General features: G+C 36.5%; 1 protein-coding gene across 2 annotated transcripts in view; it reads left to right on the top strand.

Moving 5' to 3' along the window:
- Window positions 1-12,312, top strand: part of BIRC6 (baculoviral IAP repeat containing 6) — a 179,905-nt gene that overhangs the window by 68,193 nt on the left and 99,400 nt on the right. For both annotated transcript variants that reach the window (XM_054162362.1, XM_054162363.1), the window contains exons 32-43: window positions 597-734; window positions 1,418-1,545; window positions 2,140-2,271; window positions 4,160-4,375; window positions 4,715-4,898; window positions 5,551-5,706; window positions 6,038-6,171; window positions 7,741-7,894; window positions 8,625-8,741; window positions 9,795-9,949; window positions 11,104-11,230; window positions 11,950-12,060. In XM_054162362.1, coding sequence (XP_054018337.1) covers window positions 597-734; window positions 1,418-1,545; window positions 2,140-2,271; window positions 4,160-4,375; window positions 4,715-4,898; window positions 5,551-5,706; window positions 6,038-6,171; window positions 7,741-7,894; window positions 8,625-8,741; window positions 9,795-9,949; window positions 11,104-11,230; window positions 11,950-12,060 — 1,752 coding nt within the window. The remainder of the gene's footprint in view (window positions 1-596; window positions 735-1,417; window positions 1,546-2,139; window positions 2,272-4,159; window positions 4,376-4,714; window positions 4,899-5,550; window positions 5,707-6,037; window positions 6,172-7,740; window positions 7,895-8,624; window positions 8,742-9,794; window positions 9,950-11,103; window positions 11,231-11,949; window positions 12,061-12,312) is intronic.

Raw genomic sequence — 12,312 nt, forward strand, 5'->3', positions numbered from 1 at the left:
CTGTATTTAATGTGTAAGACTCAAATAGGCAATAGCCAGTCTTTAGTGTCACCTGCATGATTTATCCAGTCTGAACTCAGTCTTGGCTTTCCTGCATCCTATTCAAATGGCTATGTGAAAATGCACTAACAATGAAGGTATTTTGTTGGAACACCTAATGATGGAGGTATTTCGCACTGTTGAATTTGAGACATCAAATTTCTGTGCTTAAATTCAAGCATATGTCATTCCTGCATTTGATATTTAGGAAATACAGACATACTGTTTTTTTAATCTATTTTTAAAAAATGCTGCTTAATTTTTAGCTTCGAAAGTAGAGATTAAGCTTTTGACTTCTGACTTCACCAGACTGAAAGAACTGTGACATTTTCTCTTGCACCTGAGTTCTACACTGAATGTTTGGGGTGTTTTCTTCATTTATGTGTGCTTACATTTTTGTCCTTATTTTTCAACAAGACAAAAACAACAACAACAAAAGAAATGGAATCTTTGTGGCCTAGTGAAACGTGTACTATCTAATGCTGTTTATGTCTTCAAAACTAGTTTGTTCTGGCTTCCAAACATTATTAAGATGCTTAAATATATTTATTTTGAAGGAGTTTTAGATATCCCCATGATCAGCTGGGTTGTAATGCTGGTGTCCAGACTACTGGATTATGTAGCTACTGTTGAAGATGAAGCAGCCACAGCCAAGAAACCTCTGAATGGGAAAGAGAGGGAACGATTTTTGACAGGTGTGTTAACAGTTACTAATAAAACTTGCTTCTGTGGGTATTGGTTTGGGAGCCGTTCAGATGTTTAAAACGTATTTTCAATTCACTTGAAAAATTAGATTTTAAAGCAGATGTGATCATGTTATTTGCACTGCTATCTGCTTCCTTCAGTCACCTTCCTCTTTAGAAATACAACACTTTCAGGTTTTTCAAGTGAAAAATACAGGATTGATTTAAGCTTGTGAAACATCAATATATTATCCCATGACTGGGACCTTGCAATTGAGAGTGCCCCCCCCGCTGAAACAGTGCATTGTGAGGAATTGCAACAGTATAATTTTTGTTGTAATTTTTGTCAGTTTGTTTTTATTATTGATTAGGTTAGGTTTTCTTTTAACATCCTTATTAAAAATGGAAACTGTAAAGCTTTTGTGATCTAGAAGCCATTCAGACATTTTTAGTTAGGATAGTCATACATTTTAAACATAAGGAAAACAAGATGGTACCATTTCTCTTCGAAATTACACAGAAATATCACCTTCAGTGATGATAGATGTGTAACACTAAAAGATAGTTTTTTCTCATTTCTTTGGTATTTACTGTATGGGGCTGTTAGCAACTACTGCAATGTAAATGCTTCTCTTTGCAGTTAAATGAGGTTTAATAAGGTGGATTACTATCTCCTTTTTTATTATTTCCATTAGGAAACCAGTGGAGTTTTATAAATAATAGCCTTCACACTCAGAGTCTGAGCAGATCTACTAAAGGCAACAGTAGCCTGGATAGACTGTATTCTCGCAAGATCAGAAAACAGCTTGTGCATCATAAACAGGTGACTCCAAGCACGGTAGTGGCTATTTTCACAGAAGTATATCTCTTACTGTATAGCTCATTCCTTGGAAGAACAGCTTTGGCCTTGGACTCATTCAGCCTTGCTTTTGCATAGGTCTGGTTCTGTAGCTAAAGGCTGCCTAACTTCTTTGACATTCGTCTCAAACCATGGGGCATGGGATCTGCTGGAATAACAGATGTTGGAGTGAACTGTTGCACTGTGTCCCATATTGGTTAACAAATCTAATTGACTTTCTAGATAAATCTGGGTACACCTGAGTGCAAAAATTGAAGCAGTGATTTAAAAGTTGATAATTCTTAAAACACACAACTTTAATTCCTAAATGCAACCATGCAGGTTTTATGACCCAGGGCATGCTTGAGCTCCTTTAAAATGACTGATTCTTCTTAAACTTAATCTACTGTGGGTCTGCTACTAGCCCCTCCTGGTGTCGTAGTTAAAATTGTATATATACTGTATTTTGAAATCTCAAGTTACAATTTGAACTGAAGATTACTGTCATATGAACATACTGATCCTTTTAACATCTTATTGCTTAAATTTTCATTTTTTCCTATTAACATTTTCTTTTAGCAACTTAACTTACTAAAAGCAAAGCAGAAGGCTTTGGTGGAACAGATGGAAAAAGAGAAAATACAAAGCAACAAAGGATCATCATACAAACTTTTAGTAGAACAGGCAAAACTAAAGCAGGCTACTTCAAAGGTATGATGCTCTGAAACTGTGACTGCCTTCTTGTCCTTTGTGTGAAAAGACCTGTTCCTGCAAAGTCATTTTTGTCCAACATTGACCTTACTTTAAAAAGTCATTCCATCATGGCTGCTATCAAGTATATTCTGATGCTGAGAGCAGCAGCCATCTGGAAACTTCTTGCACTCTGAAAACAAGGTTTATCCTTCTGCAGGGATTGTCTAGGTAGCCATGGCCAAAATCACTAATAATGTTGTAACTTTCAGAATGCCAGTCATATCTTTAAACGTTGCATAGTATATACCATTTGAAATGTTAAGTACTATGTATGGCCATCTTTTATGCAGGATACTTTTCTGATTGCTTTCCTGGAGGAATAATCAGAAATTAATCATTTTAGTGACTGTCTTCCCAAAATAAGACTTTTGAGAATGTTTCCTGAGCTTTCTCAGAAGCTCCTTAGCTTCTTCAAAGTGCTTATACATGTTGAGGCACTTTGCAGTGAGCCTCAGATACCGACAGTGGATGTGGAAGTTAAAGAATCGCTGTGATTGAGATGAAGTGCTGGAATTTAGGGGTTTCTGGAGATGGCAACATGCCTTTCACAGGGAACACAAAAATGTGTGAATCTTTCTAGCTACCAAACTTAGGTATCTCTCTTCATATTTACTTTCCAGTTCCAGAAGTACTAAATGTCTGCCATGATGACTGAAAGTAGGCCTCTGGAAAGCGATAATAGTGTTAGTTGGACTTCAGAGGCAATCTGAAGGGAAATCTGATTTCATACTTACTGCCAGTAATTACAAACAAAAATACCCTCAACCAAAATTTAAACATTTGCATAAAAATGAATCCCTAAGTTTTCACTAACTGCTTGTCATGAGCTGTTCTTTTTGCACGATCTTCTGCATTATTCCAGCAGCTTATATCAAGGGGGCTATTCCACTGGTGGCCCCCTTGAGACATCTCTAAATGAGTCACTGGCTGAAATATGCTGTCCAGCTATTTAAGTTTCACTTTATAGCAGCCATGTTGCATCAAAAAAGCATGTTGAACTAAAGAGTTTTCCTAACCTCTAGTTATGGTATTACTATACCTTTAATAGTTGCATTTCATGCAGTTCTTACTACTCTGCTTACTAATCACTTTCAGTTATGACAAGTGAGAAACTTAAAAGGTATTGCATTTAGGAGAAAGCTGAAACCTTTGAGTTAGTAAATCACACAATCACAGAATGGTTTGGGCCTGAAGGGACCTTAGTTTTCTCTCTGTTCTACTTCAGTAGACTTAAGTGAGATCATAAGAGGCATTTGTGTTATCTGATTGTAGGCTACCTGTAGAGCTGATACAATAAACTGAACTACTAAATGTGTGCATTGGGAGGATTAATAAAAACATTGTCATTCCACTGAATTTTTAGACTCTCTGTCAAAAAAGTTGTAGTTTAGAGCTCTGACCAGTTATCAGGGTGGTTCAGTTTATGGCAGGTAATGGACACTTTGTAGCCTGGGAAGTGTTAAGGAGTTAAAAACTAGTGATGACTTATTTAATATAAAGAACTGAAAAGTCGTCATTCTTGTAAGGGTAAATTTCCATGTTAGCTGTTTCTGTATGCTTCATGGTAACCATAGCTTTATATATACATGTGGAAATATGAGAGAAACTCCTAAGATACACATTTGCAGTATGTTTTCTGGCAAATACAAAGGCTTAATGAACACTTGTGCTGCCAAAACAAATTCCTGTTAAAGCTTTAATTCCATTCCAGATTCTCATATATTCTTAGACATTTTTTCCCCTGAAGTTTTACAGTTACTGTTTTTGCTGCCTCAGATTTTCACTGTGAAAAGATTTAGAGATGAGTTTTAACCTGTCACTGTTTTTTCAAACTTAATTTCTGCAGCACTTCAAGGATTTAATACGATTACGTCGGACTGCAGAATGGCCTCGTTCTACTTTAGATACAGAAGTATCAGCAACAAAGGAAACTCCAGAAATTGAGCCGCTTCCATTTACCCTGGCACATGAACGTTGTATTTCTGTAGTGCAGAAGTTGGCACTCTTTCTCTTGTCCATGGACTTTACTTGTCATGCAGATTTACTTCTATTTGTTTGTAAGGTAAACAAAAATGGAACATCACTCTAGTTTCAATGGACACCACATTAATTGAGCCTTCCACAACTGCTTTTTGGATGGCTTGATGATAAAAATCAGCTGCAACATAATTTTTAGTAATTTCTGCTCTGTCACCTCTTGTTTAACTTATGATGGCTTCAAAAGTGTGCAGAAAAAACAACTTTAAAAAAACAAGTCATATAATTACATTTGTAACCTTTTAAAATGTAAGCTAGTATACCTGATTTACTTGTAAGCAAAATCTAATCATCATGGAAATTAAAACTATCACATACTTTCATAGTGTTTAAATAAGCTTCTTTTTATTTTTTTTCCTGATAGGTTCTTGCTAGGATTGCAAATGCTACAAGACCAACAATTCACTTATGTGAGATTGTGAATGAGACTCAGTTGGAAAGATTATTGCTGCTGCTTGTTGGAACTGACTTTAATAGAGGAGACATCTCTTGGGGAGGAGCATGGGCTCAGTATTCTCTGACTTGTATGCTGCAGGATATTCTAGCAGGTTTGGTTTCATACTTCTCAGCATGTGCATTATACTTTCTTCCTTTGGTATTTTAGGGACTTTATTATTATGTTGGAATCTGCTGACACTATAAAGACTGGGGGGGAATGTCATAACATTGAGAACAGTGTGAGAAAATGCAATGTGGAATTGCAGTTACAGTCAGTCCTGAAAAGTAGTTTGAAAATTATTCAGAACTCCTCCTCTTGAAAAAAGTAGCCCATTGAGGATTTAATTAGATGAAGAAAAACAGTTGGCCTGAACAACTGGAATAAAGCTTGAAATGGTGTTATCTATTTAATCTAATTGCTGTCTACAACTACCTGAAGGGAGGTTGTAGACAGGTGGGGGTAGGTTTCTTCTCCCAGGCAACCAGCACCAGAACAAAGAACATAGTCTCAAGCTGTGCCACGGGAGGTTTAGGCTGGATGTTAGGAAGAAGTTCTTCATAGAAAGGGTGATTGGCCATTGGAAGGGGCTGCCCAGGGAGGTGGTGGAGTCACCATCACTGGAGGTGTTTAGGAAGAGACTGGATGGGGTGCTTGATGCCAGGGTTTAGTTGACTAGATAATGGTGGATGATAAGTTGGACTCAATCTCAAAGGTCTCTTCCAACCTGTTCTATTCTATTCCTATTCTACTCCTGTTTGTAGGAGAGCTGTTGGCACCTATGGCTGCTGAAACTATGGAAGAAAGTGCTTTGGGGGAAGATGCTGGAGCTTCGGCTGGGGATTCTGATGATTCTCTCCAGCAGTCCACAGTTCAGTTAGTGGAAACAATAGATGAGCCTTTGACACATGACATCACAGGTAAACTATTAACATTTATATGTAAACTGCAAAAAGTTTTTAAAACTTTGCTGTTACTTATCCATCAAAATACCAGTAAAGGATTTTTCGTGATAGAATAACTTGTTTGTGAAAATGCAGGCAGACTGTTAGTAATTCGTCAACTTAGTTTTACAACCCATCAATAAAAAATGGTTGGTTTTCCCATTATTTAAAAAAGGCAAATAGACTGCATTCATTAACTTTATCAACTAAGAGCTGTAATATGGAAAACCTTAAAATTATCCAGTAAGTATATGATATATCCATGTTTTCTAATTTGTACTATTAATATTCTCTAAATCATTCAAAGGTGCTCCACCTCTGTCATCTTTGGAAAAAGATAAGGACATTGACCTTGAGTTATTGCAAGACCTGATGGAAGTTGACATTGATCCTTTGGATATTGATTTGGAAAAAGATCCTCTTGCAGCCAAAGTCTTCAAGGTATGGCACACCTCAGTTTTCAGGATAACCTTTACATGTGAAATAGTAAAATCCTTTTTATTTTGCACTTTGTCATTTACTCATTTTTATTTTGTATAAAGGTTTAACGAGGTGTGACAGAAAAGAATGTAAAGTTTGTGTTCACATCTCAGACTTCTTCATATGTCAATTGACCATAAATGGTTTACTTCTGTGTGAAGATATATGTGTATACAAGAGGTTCTGAGTTTACTCATGCTTTAGCACATGTTAAGGGCAAGAAAAGCTTAATGTAAAAGAAAAATAAGACTTAGTCTTGTTCTAGTGTAAAAAGTCAGCAGTACCTAATGTTCACACCAGCTTCAGACTACATAGAAGCAGCTAACTTCAAAACATGCATCACTGTGGAACAAGAAAATTAGTATGGGCTCAATCTTAATGGTCTCTTCCAACCTGGTTTAGTCTATTCCTATTTAAAATAAAGCAAAACATACCAGAGTTAGTAAAATACATTTAGATGTAATAGTATATCATCAAGGTCAAAACAGAACAAAAAATACTTTCTTAGTAAAGAAACACCGCTGTTTGTGATATGTTTGGTCTCTTTTCTCTGTCCATAAGGATGATGCTCACATTTGGAGCTTTCCCACTACTCTTGCTATTGACTTAAACCTTTGGCCTCATTTCAGTTACCTAAATTATCCTGGTCGTCGCTTGCTCAGACAACACTAAATTTTGGGGGTTTTTCTGTATTCCCTCATATATCCTTCCACTTATTACCTGTTATTATAAATGCTTGCTTTCTTTACTCACAATACCAAAAATTGCACTTATTTCTTAGTTTTTGTTATTGATGTTTCCTTCTTTATTTTGCTATTGTTTCATGTGTCAATATTCCTTAGACCATAATGATCCACATGTATCTTCATGATCTGATTACCCAATTGGTGGCCAAAAGATAGCCAGAATACCACTTCTTCGTTCTTAATCCTCCTAAAGATTGGCATCTGTATCTGTAAAATGGCAATTGATACTGGATCTTGCCATTAATAAGACAGGCATACACAAATTGCCTTGATACAGTCTTGCACTTTTTTATTTTCCTGTGGTCCATATAATTTCTTAGTGTCTTAAATAATGGCTTTACAGTACAGATTATTTAACTTTTGCAGTACCAAATACAAATAATACCTGAGCCTCGAAGAGGCTTCAAGATACTTTACTAGGACAGTTAATAATGTAGTATTCTGTCTTGGTAAATAACTTCTTGAAATAGCTGTGTGATAACTCCACTTCCAAATTTACAATATGGTACAATGTGTGAATGTAAACTGACAATAACCTTTTCAAATTGTCTTCTTGAATCTTTGCAGCAGCTAACTACATTGCCTGATTCTGACAGTCTTTAAGGATTCGGTGGTTTATATTGCAATAAAAATTTACATTTTCTAAAGCTGTTGGATCCACTCTTCTGGTTTTAATTTTTTCTAACTTCAGTGTTTGCTGTTGTTACAAATTTTATTTTTCTTGTTGGGCAGTCTATAAAGTTTCTGTTAATTTTTGTTCTCTTGTTTTGTTCTGGTTTTTAAGCCTATAAGCAGCACCTGGTATGATTACTGGGGTGCTGATTATGGTACCTATAACTACAATCCTTATATTGGAGGCGTTGGCATTCCAGTTGCAAAGCCACCAGTAACTACAGAGAAAAATGGATCACAAACTGTGAGCGTGTCAGTCTCTCAAGGTAAGCAAAGAATTAGTTATGCTCAGGGTCTTTCTGCTGTGATACTGTTTGCCATATTTGCGTACTATTTTCACAATATCTGCATATATTAAGTGGAAAGAATTACAGTTTCTGAATGCCACATTTTTTTCTCTGGTAAATGAGAGCATATTATGTGACACTTGTGTTTAAAACAGTTTAACAGAGCAGAAAATCTTATTTTTTTTTTTATCATGCACTTAATAGGCACTTTTAAATAACTTCTGTTTTGTCTGTAAATTTTTGAAGCTTTTTTATGAGTTGACTGATGTTTTTAGATAATTTGCCTTGCCCTAAAGAATGAGGTGGCACACTTGTACTTGCAGTACAAGTACTTGGTGATAGATCTTTACCCTGTCACACTAGAGAAAACCAGTGGTTTGATTCTTGGCTAAGAGACTTAGGAGAAGCAGTATTAAACATACAGAGTTAGTCTTGTGTGTTATTAAATGGACTGATGAAAAAAATGTGCATTTGTAACAGGAATTGAGTATTTTATTAATCATATATTTGGTGCTTATAAGAATCTTGTGTTCATTTCAGGGTATGTTTCTACATTTTGCTTCTGTCTTATAAAGGTGAAAATTTCTGTTAGTGATACTAAGAATTTTTTCAGATTGTGGGATTTATGTCTATATTGTTTGCACAGGAAGTTAAAGTAACTCTTTATATGTCTTTAATCCAGTTTTACCCTGTTTATTGCCTTCTGTAGCTTTAGATGCACGTCTAGAAGTTGGACTCGAACAGCAGGCTGAGCTGATGTTGAAAATGATGTCCACCCTGGAGGCTGATTCCATTCTGCAAGCATTAACAAACACATCTCCTACATGTAACTACATGTTGTCAAATTGTTCTCTTCACATAATGAACATAATGCTTTGAAATTTGTACTAATGTTATTTTGAAGTTGTTTTCCTGAATTTTCTTATTTGGACAAGTTTTAGAAATATTTCTTTATTCAGAGTGTTTAATTGTCTGTAAATACAGACAATTAAGCCATTTTGCAGGATTTATTTCACAGTGCATTGTCCTACACTGGAGAAATTGTTTCAGATCTAGATACTGGCCAGTAGGAGCGGGGAGGACATTGTGCCCCTGTACTCAGCACTGGTTAGGCCGTACCTTGAGTCCTGTGTCCAGTTCTGGGCCCCCTCAGTTTAGGAAAGATGTTGAGTTGCTGGAACATGTTCAGAGAAGGGCCACAAAGCTGGGGACGGGTTTGGAACATAAGCCCTATGAGGAGAGGCTGAGGGAGCTGGGGTTGCTTAGCCTGCAGATGAGGAGGCTCAGGGCAGACCTTATTGCTGTCTTCAACTACCTAAAGGGAGGTTGTAGCCAGGTGGGGATTGGTCTCTTCTCCCAGAAAACCAGCACCAGAACAAGAGGACACAGTCTCAAGCTGCACCAGGGGAGGTTTAGGCTGGATGTTAGGAAGAAGTTCTTCATAGCAAGAGTGATTGGCCATTGGAATGGGCTGCCCGGGGAGGTGGTGGAAGCACCATCACTGGAGGTGTTTAGGAAGAGGCTGGACGGGGTGCTTGGTGCCATGGTTTAGTTGATTGGATAGCATTGGGTGATAGATTGGATGTGATGATCTTGTAGGTCTTTTCCAACCTGGTTTATTCTATTCCTATTCCATTTGTTTCCTGCCTGGGTTTGTGTAGCTTCATTCTTACATTCATTGTGAAATTTTAGTGGTTTCAAAGCTGCTTTGGCAGTCAGTAGTCCAACTAAGCTGAACGCTATGTTGAAGATGTGAATTATGAAATAAGTGTCTTCCTCTTAAACAAAAACTGCAGGGAAATAAATGTGTCATTACTTTTACAAAATAATTTATGTAAAGAATCATAGAATGGTACTTCTTGGTTGTTTCTTTTTGTAGTAACCCAGTCTCCTAGTGGAACAGATGATTCGTTGCTAAGAGGATTACATGCTGCTAACCAAAATGCCCAGCTGATTGTACAGTTGTCATCTATACCTATGCTGAGTACATGCTTCAACAAACTCTTCTCTATGCTGCAAGTCCACCATGTTCAGGTATACAGTTAGGGACTTTGAAATGTTTTAATGGTATTTTTCTTTAAACTTGAAAGCTGTTTTCCTATGCATCTTACTATTTAGGATGCAAGTAAATTGTTCTTGTATGTGCTTTATTGCTTATGAAGATGTTATGGACAATAGTACCAATAATGTAATAGACAAGCTGCTGACATTTCTTGTTGCATTGAAAAAGAGGGTATACATTTTTATACTCAAAACCAAGTTTGTAGGTTCACTGAAAGAGAATTGTTAGCTTATTAGTGAAGAGTGTTACTAAGTGTGCAGTCTCCATCTGTGGATGTTTTCAAAACCCAGCTGGATAACCCCCCAAGCAACTCAGTCTGGCATCTTCTCTGGTACTTCTTGGAGCAGAAGACTGAATTGGATAATCTCCAGAGCTCCCTTCCAAGCTGTGTTATCTTCTGATCTGAAGTGCCAAAATTAAAATTATGTTTTTTGAAAAGTCATTGGTTTAGCAGCAGACTCCTTAGTACATACAAAAGAGTATGTATCATGTGTGCTATATGTGAGTGATCAGATGACTCCCTGCCTGATACGTTTTAATTGGGTAACTGACTATCCTGCAACTGTTCTCCAAATATTTCATTTAAAATAAAATTTCTGCTTCCCCAGAATATGTAAAGGGTTCAGTTCCTCAAAGGAGTTATTCAGAGTAAGCCTCAGTGTCTCTCTAACAGTAAAGGAGATTTCCCATTAATTTAGTTGACCTTTTGAATAATTTTGACTGGTAAACATCGCTTGATTATTGAGACATTCTGGATGCTCACATGGAAACTATTGTTACAGGTGTAAGGTTATGGTATAAACCTTTCTGAGTAGTGTGTAAAGCTGCTTTTTTTTTTTTTAACATAAGCTTAGAGAAACTTACACTGTATTTAGAAGACATTAATTACAAAAACATGGAAGTGTTTGCTAATTATGCCAAATTTGCCTTGAACATTACTGGATTTGAAGAGTCTGATAAAAACACAAAGGATAGAATGGTCATGTATGTTATTAGTGAAACAGCAGCAGCTGAGCATGTAGGTAAGACTTGTAAAAACAAAACAGGTAAATTTTTGAGCTCTAGAGTTCCAGAAAAACACTTCAGTTTGGTCTGATATTGTGGTGTTCTGTTTTTTTGTTATTAGCTTGAATCCCTTTTGCAGTTATGGCTCACATTAAGCCTGAATTCCAACTCTTCTGGAAGTAAAGATAGTGGCGCTGATATTTTCCTTTACAATGCTAACCGAATACCTGTCATTTCCTTGAACCAAGGTAAATACATTGAGTATAGGAAATTAATTTCAGAAAATGTAAGATAAGATTCCTTAATTTACTTAATTTTTACTAATAAGCAAAAAGTAGTACAATAAGTATACTCGATAGCATCAGTGTTAGGATAATTTCTGTGTTCTTTATTAAAGAGCTCCGGGGCTCATTGTGTTTTTAACTTGAAAAATGTGTAGGTAGTATGTAACTGAAAGGTAATCCCATGAATTAAATTGTAAAATTTGTCATTCTTAACTCATCACTCCCAAGAGGACTTTATGAAATATACTTCTTAATCTAAGGTGACTGTGCACCTGTATGCTCTTCCCTGACATTGCTTATCCTTGCATACCATCTTAAGATCTCTTTACTATCAGTGGAGAGGATTCCCTATTGCTTTTTGGCATCAGACTACTAATCTAGTACAAAGACTTGTCAAATTATTCTTTTTCTGTAATACATTATACTATATTAGTTTAGAAAGTGTCTGCTATACTGAACCTGTTACACTGATGTCCATGAGACAATTTTGAGATGCCAGGGTCTGAGCCCTTTAGAAAGTTCTGTGGGCCAGTTCCTGTGAAGGGTTGGTGAGGCTTCTTTTCCTTATTTTGTGTTAACAATAATGTTGAGGTAACATTTAGTAGAAATATAGCATCTTAGAGTAAAAAAGACACAGTAGTAATCTGAAGATTAAAGATTGGAAAAACATGTTTACTTCACAGCTTCAGTAACTAGTTTCCTGTCAGTTCTGGCGTGGTATCCTAATACGTTACTTCGGACATGGTGCCTTGTGCTTCATAGCCTAACTCTCATGACAAATATGCAGCTTAATGGTAAGTTTTGAGTTGTCTGGTTGTTGTGTGGCTGTTTTGTTGTTTGTTTTGGGGGGGGTGTGGGGTGAGGGGGTGTTTTTGTTTTTAATTTTATTTTTATATGGGATGTTTTAGTGACTTCAAATGAGTAGTGATTCCTATCAGAAAGACTACCACAAATTTCCTTTTGTCATGTAACTACTTGGTTGGTTGGTTCTCTATAGCTTCAGATTTTTCAAGAGTAGGCTCTTTGACTCACTTGTACCATGGGAG

Source organism: Dryobates pubescens, chromosome 6 (genome assembly GCF_014839835.1).
Source record: "Dryobates pubescens isolate bDryPub1 chromosome 6, bDryPub1.pri, whole genome shotgun sequence".
NCBI classification, from domain to species: Eukaryota; Metazoa; Chordata; class Aves; order Piciformes; family Picidae; genus Dryobates; species Dryobates pubescens.